The sequence below is a fragment of the Chelmon rostratus genome, chromosome 11 (assembly GCF_017976325.1).
Source record: "Chelmon rostratus isolate fCheRos1 chromosome 11, fCheRos1.pri, whole genome shotgun sequence".
NCBI lineage: Eukaryota > Metazoa > Chordata > Actinopteri > Chaetodontiformes > Chaetodontidae > Chelmon > Chelmon rostratus.
The window spans coordinates 26,673,108-26,695,707 of record NC_055668.1 but is presented as its reverse complement, the minus strand read 5'-3'; the positions used below and the strand labels follow the sequence as shown (position 1 = coordinate 26,695,707).

General features: G+C 44.9%; 2 protein-coding genes across 4 annotated transcripts in view; both read left to right on the top strand.

Moving 5' to 3' along the window:
- LOC121613710 (LIM domain-binding protein 3-like) overlaps window positions 1–5,069 on the top strand; it is a 39,616-nt gene extending 34,547 nt beyond the window's left edge. For 2 of the 3 annotated variants that reach the window (XM_041947306.1, XM_041947305.1), the window contains 6 exons: window positions 1,558–1,754; window positions 1,850–2,219; window positions 2,395–2,575; window positions 3,220–3,340; window positions 3,449–3,564; window positions 3,850–5,069. In XM_041947306.1, coding sequence (XP_041803240.1) covers window positions 1,558–1,754; window positions 1,850–2,219; window positions 2,395–2,575; window positions 3,220–3,340; window positions 3,449–3,564; window positions 3,850–3,939 — 1,075 coding nt within the window. In that variant the 3' untranslated portion in view covers window positions 3,940–5,069. Of the gene's footprint in view, window positions 1–310; window positions 368–1,557; window positions 1,755–1,849; window positions 2,220–2,394; window positions 2,576–3,219; window positions 3,341–3,448; window positions 3,565–3,849 lie in introns of all 3 variants that reach the window. The other variant, XM_041947307.1, reaches the window with a different exon arrangement.
- Window positions 5,070–10,852: 5,783 nt separating this feature from the next.
- The window catches only part of bmpr1aa (bone morphogenetic protein receptor, type IAa), a 48,117-nt gene continuing 36,369 nt past the window's right edge, over window positions 10,853–22,600 (top strand). The window contains exon 1 of the mRNA XM_041946863.1: window positions 10,853–11,034. The gene's annotated coding sequence lies outside the window, so the exon portion shown is untranslated. The remainder of the gene's footprint in view (window positions 11,035–22,600) is intronic.

Below are 22,600 nucleotides of genomic sequence, written 5' to 3'. Positions count from 1 at the left end.
TGACTGAGACGTACTTCATTGTTATATTTTGGGTCAATTTCTGTGCTTTTTGGTGATTTTGAGGCAGCAGAACAACCTGAAAACATCAACATATCATCATTGCTAACACGTTAGCAAACAGCCACATAGCAGACAGCGTTGCATTTGTGTCACCTGATGGATGAAAGCATACATAACATAACAAACACAACACAGAAAGGCAGAAACCGTCTGGATCCTCACCTGGGCGGGCCACGGCCCGCGGGTACAGGTGACCTCTGGATGCAGATCGTCATGGTGACCTCTGCTGTTGTTGTCTCCACACCTGCAGCCTGAAGCGACAGCCTGCCGCCGGTTACGGCCTCCAGCACAGAGCTGCGGTCTCCAGGTACCGACGCCTGCAGGGATCCGGCGCTCGAGCCCACCTGCTGCCAGCGTTCAGTCCGCTTCACGCTGCCTCCTCTCAAACGCTGCGTAACAGACCATCTGCCATTAAACGGAGGCTTTTCATTCCACTCCTCTGTTCTACTAACTTATTCTAAACCAGGAGCGTGAGTGGATGTGAGGCCTCAGTGTGCTTCGAATCAGCCCGTGTGTGTCGTTGGATGCCACGTCGTCCCCCTGGCTGCACCCTGCCGCCCCCCCCTTCTCTGTGTTTCAGTCTGGATGTGATGAATCCTATGAACGAGGATGACGGAGCCTCTCAGACTCTCAGTGTTTCGCTCGTTCGTTCACATTTTAGAAGTAGCTAATCGCTAATAGCTAGTCGCTTTCGGACTGTGAGACGATCCAGTCGGCTCTGTGTTTGAAGCACACTGAGGCCTTTAGTGGGCCCCCCCCCGGTGGGAGCTGAACCCTAACCCGTCACTCAGATCAGGACCACGTAACTGCTGAGTAACAAGACTTAACATCTTCATCCATTCGCAGGCTGAATCTTTCTAACCGGCTCTGAAGGACGGAGGTCCGGCCGTCCCGCGGATCTTTTTTCTTTCTGTCTCCTGACACTCGTCTCTTCCAGGCTGGTTGTCAGACTGGTTTAACTGGTTTCCTGTCTGTGTTAAAGCTTTCACTAACGTTTAAGTAAACACTGATTTGGTGATTTGCAGGTCAATCGAGGAGGTTGAGAAATGAATGTTTGTTGTTTTAATGACTTTTTCAGCATCAAAGGTTAAATGTAAAACCTGCAAATCAATAAATCTGCTCTCAGGGACGAGATCCAGGTCACGAAACAAAGTCAAACTATGTTACAGCAGATAAAAGTAACTGAGATGTGGACACAAGTCAGGATGTGTCAGATCCTCCACCTCAGACCGTCATTCTGTGTCTCTGCAGCCTTTTTTCAGTCTTAAAGTAGAGGCTACGGCCCAGGAACCACCTGCCCAGGTGACCCACTCAGTAGTCCAGGAGGACGTTTGCAAAAAAGACAAGTTGCATAAAAAGTTTCACAAATAAAACAGAAGTCTGAGAGCAGCACGGTGTGTGTGTGTGTGTGTGTGTGTGTGTGTGTGTGTGTGTGTGAAGAAGACGACAGCATGAATCTCTGAAGCCGTGGTGAATCCATGTTTTTGTCCTCCTCAGTCAGTACAGTCAGCCTCCTGCCATGCATCAGGCTCCACAAGCCCCGCCTCCACAGCAGTACCAGCCAATCCCGCAGCAGTACCAGCAGCCCCCCACGCAACAGTTCCCGCCCATGCAGCAGAGCTCCATTCAGATCCCTCTGGGCTCCGCCCCTCCAAAGGTGGTCAGCACCGCCTGTATCTACCCCAGCCAGCCAGGTGAGAACACCTGGAAACTCATTCAGACAGTTTTTTCTGCCTCCTGGTCACCTGGAGGCTGCTACATAAATACTTCTCCTCACCTCCACCCTCAGGTCCCGCTCCTGCTCCAGCTCCTGCTCCAATCCCACCCCAGCCCCGCCCTCCTGCCGCTGCCCCGGCCCCGGCTGGTCCCGCCTCCTCTAACAGACCCCCCTGGGTGTCCGACTCCAACTTCGCCGATAAGTTTGACCCCGGTAAGATGACCACCACCGTGAAGGTGCAGCCACTGCCTCAGGCCGCCCCTCCTCCACCAGCATACATCCCCAACCCCTCCCCCGCCGCACCTCCAGCTCCCAGCCCCGCACCCATCCCCCAGAGCCCCGCCCCTTTCTCTCCTGTGGCGAGGGGCGTGGCCCAAAGAGCAGAGAGGTTCGCCGCCAGCAGCCGTACGCCTCTGTGTGGGTCCTGCAACAGCGTCATCAGGTAATTCACACCTGCGCCTGCTCTGGATTTTATGACTTTCATCTAAATCTCAACAACAAACACGTTTATAATGATGAGTGTAGTTCTAATATTAATTATCATGAAGGATTCAAAATGTCCTAAAGTCAGACCTGTTAGCTGAAGCAGACTGATCTGGTCCTCGTGTGGTTCCCAGGGGCCCCTTCCTGGTGGCCCTCGGCCGGTCCTGGCACCCCGAGGAGTTTAACTGTCACTACTGCCACATGTCTCTGGCTGACGTCAGCTTCGTGGAGGAGCAGAACAACGTCTACTGCGAGAACTGCTACGAGGAGTTCTTCGCTCCGACCTGCGCCCGCTGCAACACCAAGATCATGGGGGTGAGACCTCCACCTGTCCACCTGTCTGTCTCTGCACCTGTCTGTCCACCTGTCTGTCTACCTGTCGGTCTCTGTACCTGTCTGTCTCTGCACCTGTCTGTCCACATGTCTGTCCACCTGTCTGTCTCTGCACCTGTCTGTCCACATGTCTGTCCACATGTCTGTCCACCTGTCTGTCTACCTGTCTGTTCACCTGTCTGTCTCTGCACCTGTCTGTCTACCTGTCTGTCTGTCCACCTGTCTGTCCACCTGTCTGTCTACCTGTCGGTCTCTGTACCTGTCTGTCTCTGCACCTGTCTGTCCACCTGTCTGTCTCTGCACCTGTCTGTCCACATGTCTGTCCACCTGTCTGTCTACCTGTCTGTCTCTGCACCTGTCTGTCCACATGTCTGTCCACCTGTCTGTCTACCTGTCTGTCTGTCTACCTGTCTGTCCACCTGTCTGTCTCTGCACCTGTCTGTCCACCTGTCTGTCTGTCCACCTGTCTGTTCAGGTCACAGTGTTGAATTTATGATCTACTTGGTAAATTCATTTTACAGTACTTGTAGTGGAGTATTAGTACATTTTCTCACACACACACACACACACACACACACACACACACACACACACACGCCTCAGCCATGACGTGCTGTGTGTTGCAGGAAGTGATGCACGCTCTGCGGCAGACGTGGCACACCACCTGCTTCGTGTGCGCCGCCTGTGGCAAAGCCTTTGGAAACAGCCTCTTCCACATGGAGGACGGAGAGCCGTACTGCGAGAAAGGTACGACGCCGTTCACGCTGTCCTGGTTTGTACAGACCGCGGGGGTCAGGGGTCAGAGGTCAGAGGATGGAAGGCATTTCAGATTGTCTCTCTCTGTGTCTCTTTCAGATTATATCTCGCTCTTCAGCACCAAGTGTCATGGCTGTGACTTCCCCGTTGAAGCTGGTGATAAGTTCATCGAGGCTCTGGGTCACACCTGGCACGACACCTGCTTCGTCTGCGCGGTAAGAACCATAAACACAACAGTCGCTTCATGCACGATACAAACAGACATCGACTCTCTCGTCCTGCTGGACGCGTCCGTCAGGTGGACAGTTCTGCCTTCACTCATCCAGGTTCAGAGGTGTCTGTCCTGCAGGTGATTGAACTGGTGTCATGAACGCAGGTGTGATTGGACCCTTTAAAGCTATTTGAATGGACACCAGAAAGGTCCAGATCAGCAGCAGATCCTGATCCAGTCTAGACTGTGGACCTCAGTTCTGACCTCTGCGTCTGTGCTGTCTCTGCAGGTGTGCCACGTGAACCTTGAGGGCCAGCCTTTCTACTCAAAGAAAGACAAACCTCTGTGCAAGAAGCACGCTCACGCCATCAACGTGTAGACCGACCAGCTGCAGCTCCGCGGCTCCGGCCGTCGCACGACGACCGATGCAAGCCGCAGACGGCATCTTTCACACATGTGTGTAAACGCTCTTTATGCAAAATACACTTTGGTTTGAGACTTTTCTGTCTGTGCATTAATGTTAACGATTAAAACGACGCCGCCTGATGATTCTGACTCGTAGCAGGAACTTCTGCTCGTGACGTTTTCTGTTGTCCAACCAGCGAACTCCATCATGTACTGAGGTGAAACAACTGGTGTGTGTTGGATGTGATCGCTGTGTCGTCCAGGTCGCACATGGAGTTCGTACGGAGTCTGCAGAGCGCCACGGTGTTGAATTCCAATCAATCAATAAACTGATTCGTGTAATAATCATAGATCAGATAAAGACATTATTAAATCAGTCAAATCAATATCTAGAACTTGATTGATGTAATTTAAATTTTAATTGCTCTTATGAATTGACAAACTGATTGTAATGAAACACTGAGTGCTGTCAGAAGGACTCCAGCGGCACCTGAAGCCTCCGTACCTGAAGTGCACAGCTGGTGTTTGTCTCCACAACATTGTCCTCATCATGTCTTCTTCTTGTCTCTGTGCCTGTTTTATTTTATTTTTGACTTGTTGAGATCTCTTGAAAGTTTTTTTCACTTTACTAAACTTAAAACTATTTTAATAATGTTTGTTTCAGCTCCACAATGTAAAATATTTCACCTGCAGCGTTCAGAGCAGCAGAGGGACGAGTGAAGCACCACTTTATGTAAAAGACAGAAAAACTGTTTACTTCCTGTTTTGGTTTGGCGAGAACTTCAAACCCGTCTGTACTCGGGCAGATGTGGTGGCGGTCTGGACTGATGTGGTCTGAACAGCACATGAAGCAGCTGATCTGAACGGAGTCTGATGTGTTTGAGTCAGTGAATGCAACACGAATGTTTCTGGAAACATGAGCAGGTGACACTTTCACTGGCCTCATTCCAGCAGGTGAACCTGGTGTTAAAGTTAAAGACAAGCCTCAGCGCACAGTGATACCGTGTCAGTACTCCATCACCACCACCTCCACCACAAAGAGACACGAAACCACCACAGAGACACGAAACCACCACACAGAGACACGAAACCACCACACAGAGACTTGAAACCACCACAAAGAGACTTGAAACCACCACACAGAGACACGAAACCACCACACAGAGACACAAAACCACCACACAGAGACACGAAACCACCACAGAGACTTGAAACCACCACACAGGGACACGAAACCACCACACAGAGACACGAAACCACCACACAGAGACACGAAACCACCACACAGAGAGACATGAAACCACCACAAAGAGACACAAAACCACCACACAGAGACACAAAACCACCACACAGAGACACGAAACCACCACAGAGACTTGAAACCACCACACAGGGACACGAAACCACCACACAGAGACACGAAACCACTACACAGGGACACAAAACCACCACACAGACACTTGAAACCACCACAAAGAGACACGAAACCACCACACAGAGACTTGAAACCACCACAGAGACATGAAACCACCACACAGAGACACAAAACCACCACACAGAGACACGAAACCACCACACAGAGACATGAAACCACCACACAGAGACATGAAACCACCAGACAGAGACTTGAAACCACCACACAGGGACACGAAACCACCACACAGAGACACGAAACCACTACACAGGGACACAAAACCACCACACAGACACTTGAAACCACCACAAAGAGACACGAAACCACCACACAGAGACTTGAAACCACCACAGAGACATGAAGCCACCACACAGAGACACGAAACCACAACACAGAGACATGAAACCACCACACAGAGACACGAAACCACCAGACAGAGACATGAAACCACCACACAGAGACTTGAAACCACCAGACAGAGACATGAAACCACCACACAGAGACACGAAACCACCACACAGAGAGACATGAAACCACCACAGAGACTTGAAACCACCACACAGAGACACGAAACCACCACACAGAGACACGAAACCACCACACAGAGACTTGAAACCACCAGACAGAGACACGAAACCACCACACAGAGACTTGAAACCACCACACAGAGACACGAAACCACCACACAGAGACATGAAACCACCACACAGAGACTTGAAACCACCAGACAGAGACACGAAACCACCAGACAGAGACTTGAAACCACCAGACAGAGACATGAAACCACCACACAGAGACACGAAACCACCACACAGAGAGACATGAAACCACCACAGAGACTTGAAACCACCACACAGAGACACGAAACCACCACACAGAGACTTGAAACCACCAGACAGAGACATGAAACCACCACACAGAGAGACATGAAACCACCACAGAGACTTGAAACCACCAGACAGAGACACGAAACCACCACACAGAGACACAAAACCACCACAAAGAGACATGAAACCACCACAGAGACATGAAACCACCACACAGAGACACGAAACCACCACACAGAGACATGAAACCACCACACAGAGACATGAAACCACCAGACAGAGACTTGAAACCACCACACAGAGACTTGAAACCACCACACAGAGACACGAAACCACCACACAGAGACTTGAAACCACCACAGAGACACGAAACCACAACACAGAGACATGAAACCACCACACAGAGACTTGAAACCACCAGACAGAGACACGAAACCACCACACAGAGACACGAAACCACCACACAGAGAGACATGAAACCACCACACAGAGACTTGAAACCACTAGACAGAGACATGAAACCACCACAGAGACATGAAACCACCACACAGAGACACGAAACCACAACACAGAGACACACAAAGAGACATGAAACCACCACACAGAGACATGAAACCACCACACAGAGACACGAAACCACCACACAGAGACTTGAAACCACCACAGAGACACGAAACCACCACACAGAGACTTGAAACCACCACAGACACACAAAACCACCACACAGAGACTTGAAACCACCACAGAGACACATAAGACATCTGACACATTGACACATGAAGTTTTATCACGTCCTCGTCTCACCTCGACACGAGTTTTTGACTGAAAACTAATCGATGCTGTGTCACAGCTGTCCTGCTCTCACAGGGTTTCAGTGTGTCGGGGGTTGTCTCTCCAGGTTAACCTGCTCAGGTGAGGCAGCAGCGTGTCGATGGTGTCACAGGATGTGGAGCGTAGCTACTAATCCCTCTTTGACTTCACGTAGCAGGTTCAGTAGGTGTTACTATGCAACCATGAATCTCACATTAATGACTGTTTTGACTGAGTGATATTTATTTCAAAGCTAATATATCATCACTGCTGCTGTTTAACTTGTTTGAGGATGTTTGGCATCACAGGATGTATTTTGAGTGTTGATGGATATTTTTTAATTATTCTGTTCATGTTTCTTGCTGTAACTGAAGGAGTTTGAATGTTCGGTGGTGTTTTTCACCACTTCCTGGCTCTGTTCACACTGCAGACCTGAGCACCGGTTCAATGGCTGCTGTGAAGCCTAAAATCCCAAAAGATGATTTCCTTTCTTTTATTTTGTTGCCACAAGATCTAAAACAACATCATCCATTCATTACAGCATTCATGTTGTCTCACACACAGTGAAAAATATTCGTTATAGGCTGAAAATTTAGTTTTGTTTAAATGTATTATCCTTTAACCTTCAATAACTGTTAACATTTCCTCATCTTTTATCTAATCTGTTGAACTTGTTGTTTATTTCCACATCCAGCAGCTCAGAGCAACATGATGATCGATGTGGAGTCGCGGTGGTGGCTCCTCCCTTCAGCTCCGGCTAACCAATCATTGCTACCGTTGTATAGGCACAGGAGTGTTGCCACAGACACCAGATTTAAAAATGAGATTTGCCTGGTGCTGATTGGCTTAGTCATTCATTCATTTATATCTAAAAATGCTGCACTGCAGGTTTAAGGATTTAAACTTGAAGCCTTCTTAGTGAACTCAGTCATTTTGAAAATCTCCGCTCAGACTTAGAAGAAGTGAAATTGTCTTCTGAGGGCTGAACCTTCCATTGTCTTCTAGTCACAGAAAGAAACTGGAGGTGTTTCTCATTCACTTCAATGCGGCCAGCATGTTTTGAGCAGCATCTGGTGGCCATCAGAAGAACTGCAGCTTAACAAACTGCAGTTCTATCCTCGTCAGATCCTTCCTGTTTGCTTCAGGGTCACTGAATGACGCTTAAAGGTGTGAAAGAGTCAACAGGTGGTCGCTCAGTGTAAACACGTCCTTTGCAGTGTGAACAGAACCTCGCAGACACTGAATAAATGATTTAGATCAGAAGGACTGTTAGTTGAAGAAATCTGTGTTTCCAGAGGAACTTAAATGACTTTGACACGAGTTTCTGTGGGGACGTGTTAGATGTTCGCACACGTCTCCTGCAGCGTAACGTGCCTTCAGCCTCTCTGTGATCTGTTCGTCCGGCTGGTGCACACTTCCCATGAGTCTGTGCGCCGGTGTACAGTTTTTACTTTGAACATTTTATACAGTCTGTGTGTTTTTCAGAGCGTGAATGTGTGCACGGTTTGTCGCAGCATGTTGAACGAGGCGACGTCGGTATTAGTGTTTGTGTCGTGAAACAGAGACGTGCAGTTCAACATGTTCACGAGTGTTCGGGCTGGTTTGGTGTCGATGAGCTGAAAGTGAAACGTCACGTCGCGACTGGACGACAGAACGAAGCTGAAGGAACATCAACGCCTCCATCAGCTGGTGGAGGTTCAGCTGCTTCACTACATTTGTGTAACAGGTTTTAAATGTTTGAAGAATATATGTGTTACTAGTTGAATAAATTGAGCACTTCAATCTTTTGCTGCAGAGGCTTTTTAAACTGTTTATGAGGAGAAATGCTTCAAACTGGATCTGTTCACTGAAGCAAACCTCTGATCCAATTATGAAGGGCGTGCGAAGATGAATATGTGCTCCAGATCTTACTATGATGAGGTTAAAGTCAGAAATTTAAGACAAAAGGAGGAGTTCACAGAAAAGTCTGAGCATTTGGGCTTCTGTTGTCATTTAAAATTTTGAGAATAAGCTTGAAATGTTTAGAGAAAAAGTTGATATTTCAACATTTTTATTACAACTTTATTCTTGAAATCTCTGTTTTTTATCCTCAGCAGTTGAACCAATCACTGGCGTCAGTGTTTAACACTTCACAGCTTCCACTCTTTTCATTCTCAGTAGAGTCGTTCATGTTGTTTCACTTTTATTATTTACTAAGAAAAATCTCTTCGCCCATCTGTTTGAATGTTTACACAAAGTTCCTCTTTCAGCTTTTATTTCAGCCCTTTAGAAACTTTTGTCATCTGTTTTCTGTAACTGTGACACGGATCATGACCTCAGAGAAGTGTCATGAGTTTAATTTAAGTGTTGCAACATGTATTTGAGTTACAACATCAGCTTAGTGTCACACCCAAAGCTTATTCTGACTGACTTACACGTTTTATGACTGAAGATGATCATTATCATCATTGATATTCTGATTATTAGTAGTTTTAGGAGTAGTTCTGGTCGTAGTGGTGAAGTTGGTGAACATGATGTCCCGTTAATCAACAGCAGAGGGCGCGTGGGTCGCTTTTAAACCTGATTTCAAAATAAAAGCCCGCAGGTTTTTCTACAGGGCTGAACAGAGCAGCAGTGATTGGAAGCACAGAGGAGAAAAAAAATAAAGAGCTCTCACTCTGCCGCTGTTTCTGGAGACCAAAAACAAATCAGAAAACTCTCAATGTAGTGGAAAACACTGAGGTATACAGTATTAGTGCACCAAATTACATTCAACATGTCACTAATTATCACTGGCTCTGGTTGTAGACTAACTTTAGAAGCTGTCATAAAAATATTTTAAAGAATAAACAAATGAGTATAAAGATACATCTTAATTATTTAAAACTCAAACTTAGAAAAAAAAACATATTGCACAGAGAAATAACACCACTATTATTATTTAATCATTATTAAAACAGTAAAAGTTAACTGAAATTCAGTTTTTGTAGTATCAGATACAACAAACTTCAGCTCAGCTCTCAGATACTCAACAACAATCACACATCAGTTTCTTTTTGAAATAATTCATCTTCAATAATTCATTCTTGTTTTAATGTTTTTTTAGCTTGGTTGTTCAGTTTTGACCTTTTAAGTAGCAGTTTAAAAAGTTAAAATGGTCGACTTTCTGAAAAAATTGCTCAGCATTCAGCCACGTTTCAGAGTCTTCATCAGCAGAATCTGCTCAGTTATCAGCCTGAGAGACTGTGGAAAACTTCATTTGTCTTCTTAAAATCACAACCCTCACCCTTCATAATTTTGACCACACGCTAAAAACAGCCTCATTGTTTTAGTATTTGGATTTTTCACGTTTTATTCATTCAGTTATTATTGAATGATGAACGATTAACTGTATATATTTTGTGTTTTGTTGATTTTCCAACTTGACGGTCGCTGTCTCAGGTGTAGAGTTCAGGTTGAGAAATACTGAATACTGAATGATTTTGGCCAATCATTTAGTCGGAGTGATATAGAGTCTAAACATACTGGAACCAGCCTGTGAAATACTCATCCTGTTCATTTTTTCATTGAAGGATCCTTAATTTGATAAAAATAAAAAAAGGAAAACTGAAACTGAATACAAAAGAAAACAAAGATAACAACATGTTATTTACCTCTCAACACTTTTAAACCACTTTTAAACTCCAAACTGTTTGATACCTGAAAGGAATACCTGGCGCATGCGTGGGGTCAGCACCCTCTTTGTCGGCCGGAAGTGCGGTCAGGCGTTGTGAACCGCGGAGTGATCCATCTCACAGCCACGGACGATCTTTGTCAGGCTGGTATTCGCTCTCCTCCATCATCAAACAGCCAAACCGCAGACCGACGGAGCGCGAGCCGAGCAGCGCGGCGCTGAAAATAACCTACTACAAGAAAACGCTGGGAAATTACGCTTCATGTCGGCTTACTCTGCTGGGAATTTGGACTTCAGCAACTAGGATGAAATAGCGTCGAAGGCTGCGCCACGTCGGCGGGAGAAACTAAAGAAAGAGGAAGAAAGGTGAGGCAGAATCCACCGACATGTAAAACTTCACTCCAGCCCGGGGTCTGAGCCCGACTTTCGGGCTCCGTCTGTCAGCTGGAGAAAACGCTGTCCCTCGGTCGGAATGCTTCGTGTTTACGATTTGTCGAGTTTAAAATAGCCGCTGCATTTTAAGCTTGACCTTGTGGGTATTTGTAAAGTATTTTATGTGTCTAACTGACACATTTGCGAGTATTTTACGGCCGTGGTAATCAGTGCCCGAAAACAATCTGAGTTCGGAGAACAGATTGTTGTGAGCGTGTGGCGCCAGGAGGTAGACGGATCCTTCTGGCTGCTGTCGTGGAAAAAGTTTGCTTCACCTCTGCTGCAGCACGAAGTTGTTCTTTTTGTTTATTACAGCTACAGTTTAGGACAAATACACAACCAACGACCACAGATGGTTGAATTAATGTCACAGCTGTTCACTGCGATGATGTTTGCTGCACTTTAGCTTGTCTCGAGAAACATTTTTAAGGTTACTGTTGAACGCTTGTTAGCCACATTCCTTGGTTAGCTAACTTTGTTGCATAGTTAACGCGGCTCGTCTGTAATTATAGTAAAGCGTGAACGAATAATACCGATAAAACATACACACTTTAGTCAAAACATCTTAATTTAGATGAGTTTCTTGGTCCGTAGTAACAGTTTTCCCTTTAAAGGTACTTGATACGAGCTAACTTTTAAATTTCAGTTCAGTCGTTGTGCTAACGTCTGCCTCTTGGTTCGTTTTGTACGGACAATATTAGAGTTTATTGTGGTCAATACGTGTTGAAGAAGGCAGGTTTTAATGTCCTGTCAATACTTCTGGTGTTTTATTACATTAATTTAGTTGTTTCTTTCGTTTTAAGCTTGGTAGACGTTAACTCTGGTGTTGAGGTAATGTTAGCTAGCATCGTCGGCTAACTTTGCTGTGGAACAAACGCGCAGTTGCTGTTCGGCATTAAGTTTCATTAAGTTTCAGATTTGTTGAACGAACAGTTAAAGGCCACAGATGTTCCTTTTTAACCGGTGTACCGGTCTCGGTTCCTGTGGCTTGTTTATTCCGCCTTGTCTTCATGTTTTCTGTCTCTGTTGATGATCTTTGTTCATTAGCTGTTGTGTTAAAACAGTTTAAATCACGTTAACAGACTGAGCAGAGGACTGCTCCTCTTCATGTGTGTGATGCTTCAGTGTTTCACTGCTTTCACTTCTCAGGTGGAGAAAGTTCATGTGCACTTTTACACATTTTCATATCAATAGCTCTGTTTTGATCAATGCATCCTGGGCTAAAATATTTGTCTTTAATTTATTTGTTCATTATCACTTAATCTGTCTAATATTCTGTTAATCTATTTATGCTCTAAACAGCAGAAGATACTTCTGAGTGTCTATCACAGTTTCAGAGTCCCAGGTGATGTGTTCAGGTGTCTCCTTTTATACGACCAACAGACCAAAGCCCAAAGATATTCAGTTTATATGAAGTAAAACACAGCAGAGCAGTCAAACTTTGATATAAACTATTACTCAGTGGTCAAACTTGTGGTAGATTAATTTTCTGTCCTATTACTGATGCATGGACTGACTTATTTCAGCTCTGTATGTGATGTCTAAATGAGCGTTACAGCGGCAAAGGCTCCCACACAGTCTTTAAGGCCTTTACGGTGATATCTCATTATTATCATGACTACAATAAACAAACATTTGCTGGTGTCGGATTCAGAAATGTGAGGAGCTGCTGCTTTTCTTGGTTTCATGTCGTTATGCAGTGAATTCTTATGGTCTTATTAGAATTGATTAGTCAACAACATTATTGCATTGTTTCATGATAATAATTGTAATTTGCAGTCTTACAGAATTTAGTGAGTTTTTTTTTGACCATAGACGAAGAAGAAAGGAGTTTTCTGTGTCTTTCTGTACAGACCATCATCCATAACTCTGGACTGATTCACATGAAGGTTTACTAGTATTACTCATGTAAAGACTTCTCAGCGGTATGGGCTAACATTAGTCATCTTATTTATTGTTGCCTGGTGTTAGTATTTAAGACCTGTCAGTCAGGTGAACTGACGGATGATAGCGTCATCTTATCTTTAGGCTGCAGGGCTGCTCTGTGGTTAATCTTTGGCCCAAGGACCGAACCTTTAATGCCAGCTTTATAATGTTGTTATGATTCAAACAGAAAGGTCAAACTTTTCCCTTTTTGTTTTTGTGTCTCGAGTGTTGTTGCATGTCATAAAGAAGCGTTGTTGTGGATCTCTGTGTCATCCAGCTCTAATGACCGAAGCTTCTTTCTAATAGAAACCAGGAGTCCTCTCATTAACTCGGGTCTCATTCTGAGCGGGAACCAAACGGTCCCGATCAGCTGGTTAACGGTGCAGGAGAAACTCGAACGGTTCAGCGAGCTGCTTGGTGAAACGCCGCCGTTTCTCTTGGTATTGATGTTAAAGGTGATGAGTTCAGTTAACACGTGTGGATCCTGCTCAGTCTAAACAGGAAGATGTTTGACAAACTGCTGCGTTTGTCTGCTCACAGGAGATAAAGTAGTGTTTTTACTGTTGGTTAAGGTGGCACTTTGTGTTTTGGTGGTGGTTTGAATTAATGCTTTACATGACACTTAAAGGATTAGCCAAGTAATCAATAAGTTGATCAATTGATGTTCAGAATTGTCAGTTTTATTCTGAGGATTCAGGTCTGCTGTGACCTGGTCACGGAGGGCCTTTATGAGTTGTAGCTGAATACAAATGATAATTTCATAACTGAGATGTTTGTAGTCTTTGCTTCACACACTTAAACTGGGTGTCATTACTGATAGTTTGCATTCAGGGTGTGTTCCAATCATGTGCTCCCTGTTCACAGAGACTGACCAATCACAGGCCTTAGTTTAAAGATCATTGACTTTCACTCTCAGTTTTGCTTCCTAATGTTCAGTACTGAATTTTCCATTATCATTGATCCTTTTTATTTGGTTGCATAGTGATTTGGTTGTATTTACAGCCTCGTAGTGTGTTTTTCTAATGAAACAAGTTTAATTATTCTAGAAAAAAAAACAAATCACAAAACCCTTAAATTCAAGAAGACGAGCAAATAAAATTATGATGAATTTAGAAATCAACCTAAATAGTTTCTGTCTGAAAAGTGGGATTTTTTTGTTGTGACTTATGTTCCTGCATGAAGTGACTTCATGTCAATAAATAGACGTGTGAAGCTGTTTATTTTATTCATAGTTCTTCTTTTGTGACATCATAAATCTGCTCTACCTGGAAATTAAATCTCAGCCTCTCTGTCCCAGTATAACCAGCTCACACAGTACAGTATTTGAGTAAATGTGTTTAGTTACCTCTACCTCTGTACCTTGACTTGTTTAACTTAAGGGGGTTTTGTAGCCCACATAGTAAGTTAGCAAAGTCAGCTGTGTTAGCATGAACAAGTAGCCTGAAGACATAAAGGTCTGTGAGTTAACAGAGAGATTTAAAGTCTGTCTGTGTGACACGTTATGTTTGCTGTAATAATCCCTCCTGTTCATACTGGACGTTAAACGATGAAGAGAACAAAATTCATGCTCTGCAAAAATATATTCCAACTTTCATCTGAAGTTTAGATAAAACTTAATTAACCTCACAATGGAGAAATTCACGGTTAGCTCACTACTTTGCTCACTACTCAGCTTTCATCTGTCTTAGACAACATTTGCTCAGTGTTTCATCGGATGGCAACAGAAAGAGGACATGTTGTTTTTTCCAGCGCGGCTAACATGAGAGACGGAGAAGTCTGACAGCAGCAGGGTCACATTTATCCAAACCGGCTGCGGTGCGTTGGAGAAACACCTCAACAGAAACTACAACGCCTTACATGCTCAGTGGCCCAATCAGAGATTAGTATGTAAACCATGTGATCCTCAACAGGGCTGCCCCTGAATGTTTTTTCTGTTAGCATCTCTAGAAACAACCACAAGCAGTGCAGTTCATCACTCCAGCAGGCTCGTGGCTGGGCATTGATGCTACAGGACACCATCCAAACCTTAACGGCACGTTTTCACACAACCCTTTACAGTGTTCGCCCGTAATGCTTCACTGCAGACACGTAACACCTCTCACTACACAAAACATCCAGACGAGCGGCACGAGTTTTATCAGGGGTCGTCTCTGTTGTGGAGGGTCCCTGCAGCAGCAACACAAGCAGACCTGCTGCTCCACGTCCACACTTAGCCAAGAGAAATCCCATAATATCACACCGTGTAACTGTAACAGCTCATCACAACCGACTGATGTGTCGCACTGTGCAAAAACAGATTTTATGACTTCAGTCATAAAATAATATCAATGATACACTTAAACACTTATTTTGGACTCCAAATGGTTTAAATCTTCAGTTCTTCTTTTTAAAAGAGGGACACTGCACTGTTATTCCTTTGCTGTCCGTTGCCTCCCCCTCCCCACGTGGGACGGGGTGAGAACGGGCATGTCGGAGGGGGGAGGCGGTGTTAGAAATTAAAATCTAGTATTATCCATATGTCAGACAGCTGTACATTCCACAGCCGAGCCCAGGATCTGTGTTACCGAAATAACAGGCCGACAGTGGGCGAGCCGGCAAGGACACAACAAGAGAGAGGGAGAAGGGGAGGGGGGCGTTCGAGGAGGTGTTGTTTCAGAAGACGCTCAGACCACATTTCTTCATCAGATGAGCTTTCGTCTCCTCTTCCTCCTCCTTCGTGTCTTTTCTCTTGTTGATGTTGGATTGTTCCTGTTTAACACATCATGAATTACAGCAGGAGAGGTTGTTTAGTAGAAATTAGGCCAGCGCCTAATGATGCTAAATATTGAGAATTAAAATAATCGTTTTTTTATTAATTGACTAATTGTTTAATCTATAGAACGTCGGAAAATATTTAAAAAAATGCTGATCACAAACTCCTAAAGCCCAAAATGATGCCTTGTTTTCATCATCTCACAGTCCAAAGCGTCAACATCTTCAGTTTACTGTCACACCTGAGAAGCTGAGCTAGGTTAGAAATGCTTGAAGAATTAGTTATTGCAAATAGACACGTTTAATTTCTCCTAGTGTTGAGGAGTCATTTGTGAAGCAGCACAGAAATAATGCGTAAAATCAGGTTGAAATATGTATTGATCTGTGTGTCGCAGTATTTATTCAGCCTGTAAAGAGCTTCGGTTATATTCTACAGGCCGGATGAAGCAGCAAACACGTCCACTAACATCCATACCGTGAACAGTCCTGGTCTCAGAGTCCAGGTCTGAGCATTAGTCCACGTGTTTGTGCTGCAGCGGCCTGTGTGGAAGCTCTAATCTGGTTTCACCTCAAACGTGAACGTGTCTGGGAAGACAAAGGTTAAAAGACGACTCGGCACACCTTTCATCTGTCCATCCTCCGTCTATCGCTCTGACTGAGGACGCAGACGCCGCGTTATCTCTCTCCTCCGCTGCTTATCATTCAGTGATTAGTCCGTGGTGTCCCTCAGTCTGTGTCTGTAGCTGCGGATCTATTCTTATAAAACGACACCAGACCCTGGTCAGTCCTGACCCCGGTCAGTCCTGACCCCTGTACTGGGACCAGAACAGTCTCCAGGAAATATCATGTCCAGGTGGCTAAGTTAGCTTGTGGACATCATAAACCGGGAACCGATGAAGATATATTCTGTTGATTTTAGCCGTGAGCTCTGCAGCTAGTCCCCCCCCGCTTCAGGCATCGCTCTCTGTTAGAGTTAGTTCAGGAAGTGTAATATTTAAGATGAAGGTGTCTCGTGTAGGAACAGATCTTCCTCCTTGTTTTTATCTACTCTTTTCCCCTTGGTTTCCTTTTCCCTCGCTCCTTCTCTTCCTCCTCTGCTTCGTCGTCGTCTTCTCAGTTTTCTGCCTCCTGGGAGTGTTTCCAGGCTTGGCGGCTGAGCTCGGGAATCTCTCTCTTTCCTCTGCTCTATTTCTATCTCTCTCTCCCTCTCCCTTTTCTCTGCCCCCCCCCCTTTTTTTTTCCTCCTCCATTTCTTCTTTTCTTCCCCCCTCCACCTCTCCTCCCTCTCTTGGAGTGTGTTTCCAGTCTCAGAGGCCGGGGATCAGATTACTCAGGGAGTCTCGGAGGCTCTCTGGCGAGGTGGCAGTGGTGGAGGTGGAGGAGGGATGGAGGGAGGAGGTAGGGAAGGAGATCGGGTTTCACATCTCCAGCGCTCTCCTCTGTCTGCCTCGCCTCCCTCCTCCTCCTCTTCCCCCGGCAGCCTGGAGACAGAGTGGCTGAGCTGGGGAGGAAAACATGCAATCCACCCCTCTCCTCCTCCTCCTCCTCCTCCTCCTCCTCCTCCACCTCCTCCATACGTCCAGCCTCTTTGCTGCAGCACAGCAGATAAATAAAGGCAGTAAATGGGGACTGAGCGCACAGAGGGACGATTCTTTACCTCCTTCACCTCCTTCACCTCCCCCTCCATCCCTGCAGAGATATTTTATATCCTGCACCGTGTTTTCATTCTCCTGGATGTGTGGCAAAGGTGAAACTGCTTCAGGGAGACTTTCTTGAGGATCAGACCTGGACTCAGAAATCAGGAGAATGTGTCTCTGAAGCAAACGCAGAGGCCCAAGCAGCTGCAGTAGTTTACTGTACGTCTTCAGCAGCACTAATCTGTGTTCAATGCTGTTTTACGTTGTTGTCTGAGATTAGCTGCTTCAGTCAAACACAGAGAAATCAGTTAGGAAGCAGTTATTGTTTCCGTAGTGTCAGAATACCCACACAGATGCTTTGGTGGAACCGACTATTTCCATTTCAACTTCATCTGAAGATCACTTGTCGATGCCTTCAGGTGTCTTTTCTTTTGTCGAACAGTTCAAAACTAAAAGTTATTCAGTTTAAAATGAGACAGAGAAAAGCAGCAAAGCCTCACAGGAGAGGAGTCATGAACTGGGTATCAGTTGTTTTCTGAGTGCATGATTCTGCCTTTTCTTATTCATGTTCATTTCCATCTCTGGTTGTTTGCTTTTCACATGTACAGTACTACACCGTCTGCATTCTTCAGCTTCAGTAAGCTTAGAATAAATTACTTAATGTCATTTTTATATGATTTGTCAACTCCATGTAATATTTCTGTTACCATTATAAAAAAAAAAAAAAAAAAAAAAAAGTAAAGTCAGTTAATAATTATATCAATATTACCGTGAAGGATATGATATTGCTAATTTCATGTCCCTTGAAATGCTCAAAATGTGAATGTGTGATGTGTTTAATCAGTGTTTTGACTGCCATGAAACGCCCACAGGCAAATATTCAGTGCACGTACAGCGAGTGCTGCTCGCCACTTGTTCAATTAAGTTATTTTAGTGCACAAAACGCTGATTGTTTATCTTTTTCTTAGTTTTACTCCACAAACTAAATCAACAGGCGTCTGTTCTTCCTCTTTAAAGACTCGGCTCAGTTTGCCCTCCACGCAGGACGCTTTTCGTTCAGTCGAGCCAAAACAGATAAATATTATCAGATATTTTATTTTTGTAGCTAAACAAACAGTTCTTTCTGCGATTCTTCCTTTTCTGCTCGGACTCCAGCTGAAGGTCGAAGCTCTTCGTCGTCTCCGGCGGCTCCAGTTGTCCTTTAATGGTATTGATCTCTGCTTTAAATACACCCGGCCCATCCCAGTGAATAATTCAGATCACCACAGTGGCTCGATGGTGGGAGAGAAAATATTGCCTTATTCTAATGGAGGAAGTGACGCTCTGCCAGACGCTGCTTTTTCCACGCGCTGTGAAAATGTGAACGCTCGTGGCCGTGTGTGATTTTGTGTGGTCATGTGACGGCAGCGGACAGGGCCGCATTCCTCAAGAGTTCAAAAATCTGAAGGGTTCACCAAACCACAGGAATGAAATCAGATCTTTATATAGAGATCACAGCAGTGCTTTCTTTTCCTTCACAACATTACAGAACAATGGCTCATAGTAGAACCCGATTCCAAGAACGTCTGGAGGGAGAACGTAAATAAAAAAAACAAACTGTGTTTCCTGACGTGTTCCTGAGTCCATGTAGAAACATCCTTTATCCAATCATGAGTCCACAAACTGGTGAGCCTCACCTGTGAACAACATTTCAGACCCAATGACGATACCATCACCTGTCACCAATCAAGCTGTTTACCTGTTGAAACAGGTGTTTTTGGGATGTTCCAGAACTCTCCTGACTAACTGTAGTAAATAACTGGCAGTGTTTGGCTGTGGTCGAGCCCAGTGTTTGTCTCCTGGAGGTCGGCTTGGTCTCACTGAAGCATGTGGTGTACTCTGTTGTTTCTGTAGGACAGGTGATCATTTCGTTGATGTGAATTTGGTACAAAATGTCAAAGAAAACCGAGTCAGAGGACGGTGGTGTCACTTCAGTGACAGAACAGTGATCAGCTGCAGTGTTTCCTGACGACAGTCTGCACTCTTAGAATGGACGTAGAATCACATAAATCTACATTTGTCAGTGTAGTTTAAGCGGTTAACCAACGTTTATCCAACAACAGTTTGTCAATGAATTGATTAGTCACTCCACAGAAAAGTTGAAAAAAGGTTCGGTGCTCAGAACTAAAGATATTCTCTGTATTTCACACATTCTTGTTCCTTTTCATAACCGGGTGGCCTACATTACCCACAATGCATCTCAGCCACAGTTTCAAACCTGTTGTTTTCAGCCAACATTGATCAGACCTCACACAGCTCCCTCTGGAGACACTAAAGGCTTCGTACAGCTGCTTCACATACTGTTTGTAGTGCACCTCTCCAGAGCGACGATCGTCTTCTTTTAACTGTTAACTGAAGGTTTTTGGGGGGTTCTGGTTTGTTGGTCTGACAGAATGCTGTTGAAAGAGGAAATAATGATGGATCCCCGTTTTGTGACCGTTTACAACACAACGTAATCTGGAGGTTAATAATATTAAAATAATCATGAGAAGCACACTCATTTCTTTTTGTGTCCCGTCAAGGATATCTGACTTGTAGAAAATATTTCCAACACAATGAATCAAATCTCTAAAACAGACAAACATGACTTCATAAGCATGTTGTGATCTCTAATATGAAGTCATTCATCACAGTCAAGCAAATAGTTTGAATTCTGTTCTTTCACACTGAGTCTGAACCAGAGCCCAGCGCCGGGGTCGTTAGGCCTTCCTGATTGTGTGTTTACATCCTGGTTCTTCATTCCTGAGGGGGATTTTCTTTCCTTTCTCGGTAATCCTCCTGCCTGATAGGTGCGGTGATCCCTCTGAAGTGACACTGACCTCCGACCTCCATCCTGACCCCACGGTCCTGAACCCCCGTCAGTGCCACTAGCAGAGCCGTCTCCTCCCAAACTGGATTAGACTGTCTGCAGACCTCACAGTGATTGGTGGTGAGAAGATGTTGAGGTGCTCTCAGCTGGAGGGTTTTCCTTCAGCGTGTTTTCAGGATGAGAGGCTGGACCGAATCTGCTCAGATGGATAAATGACACGCCATCACCAGGTGTGATTCACCTGGAGTTAACAGAAGTTAAACCAGTTCAGCTTTGAGTAAAAAGAGAATTATTAATCCTTCACTAAATCAGCCAAGAAATAAAACAACTATTTTAGAACTGATTAATCCCGTCAGTCATTTTTCTACCTGAAAACTGTGAAGAGAAGTCAAACGTTTTCTTTCCCAGTTTCTTGAATTGGCGTCTTCTGTCTCTGTTAACTGAAAGTCTACAGTTAGAATAATCTGCAGATCTGTAATGTATATAATCAAACATTTGCAGCCCTATTTTTAATGTTCATGTGATAAACTGTAGAGAGCTTGATTGGATGTTATTGCCGTGGTGTTTTACACGCTCACTGTATAGTACCAGAACTTCCTGTTAAACTGTCAGTGGACCAAACAGACCTCGACAGAAGAGACAGTAAATCTTTGTTTGGACTTATTGTTTCCTTTTTGTCCTTTATTTCAAATTAAAACAAGCAGATATTAAGCCATACAAGCAGCAGGCCACTCTGACATTTTAATTTCAGCTGAAGTAAAAACCATAGTTTTTATTCAGGCATGTGGACACAGTCTGAGCATGTTGATGAGGAGAGAAACTGCAGTCAGATACTGTATTTGTAAGTTAATGAACTGTTTCCTCCAACTCTAGACCGCTCATGTCATTGCCCATTGGCTTGAGACACCCCCGTCATTGAGAGCCCTGTTTTGGATATTTAGCTCAGGTGCCTCAAAAGTCTGAATGAAAGAAAACCTGACAACTAAACTATCAGAACGTGTATTGTCTCGCCGTTTCTCTGAATGTGCTCTTCAGAGACGGCCTGTTTCTGCTGGTTAACAGCCGTGCTTTGCGGTCGGGGTGGTGAACTGCAGGAGGATGGTTTTCAGGCCAAACAGCACACAGCAGTAGGTGGTTTTGTATTCTTGGCTGTCCTGCAGGCTGCAGCCATGAGGACATATCAGTCCAGCACACAAGCCTCATCGCTGAGTTTTCCCACCCCGCCCGGGCCGCCGCTCCCTCCCTCCCTCCCTGTGTCCTCGTTTCTGGTCTTTAATTTCAATTAGCTCTGGCTGCTGGTTGACTTTGATGGCATTAGTCTCTCCTCCCAGCCTCCACACTCGTCCTCTGCTCTCGTCTTCCTCTGTTGGTTTTGCGAAAGCCGACGGCTTTAACTGCTGAGATCAGAATCTGAATGCTTCGCTTCCACTTCCTGCCAACATCCAGCCGCCGTGCAACCCTACAGCCACACACACACACACACACACACGACTGTATATCCTGCAGTGGCTATTATGGGGAAAAACTGACAGTAAAATGATTGACAGTGTACTAAATATCATCTGATGTTTCCTAGCAACAAGATGTTTTAATTGAGGAGGAAACAAACTGGTGTTTTCACCTGCAGACTCATAGTTACACCTGTCTTTTATTGCAGGTGAAGTTTAAGGATGTTTCGTGTTATACCCCAGCTGTGTCCACATTGGAGACAATCAATTCCAAACTGCCCAAATGGTGTTATGACAGGTGTGGTGCTCATCTGGAGGTGAAGGACAGGTAACAATGGGTGATGCTGTTTCCTGTACAAGTAATTAGACAAGCAGAGTGTGAGGAGTTAGGGTCATGTGACCTGTCGATGGCTGCAAGCAAACCGAATGAAAAACAAACCCATGCAGGAGTGGTGCCGAAATGATTCGTTTGTAATTATTGATTCATGTACAAAAGAAGTGTGTCTGTGTGTGTCTGTCTGTCTGTCTCGTGTGTGTGTGTGTGTGTGTGTCTGTCTGTCTGTCTGTCTGTCTGTGTGCGTGTGTGCGTGTGTGCGTGTGTGTGTGTGTGTGTGCGCGTCTGTCTGTGTGTGTGTCATCACAGCCTGCATACCTCTGCCTGCCCTTCTTACGTGAGGAGGACTGGTTTCACAGCTTTTCTGTCAGACTGTGGTTTTCACGCCTTCATACGATGCAGGAAGTCACATTTAACCATCGGCCGCCTCAGAATAGTTCATGCTTGGAAACAGACGTGGAGCTCGACCATCTCCAGCTGCTGCATGCTGCCAAACTAATGCGTGGTTGAAATTTTGACGTAATTACTGGGTTAAACACAGACAGAAATGTGGGAA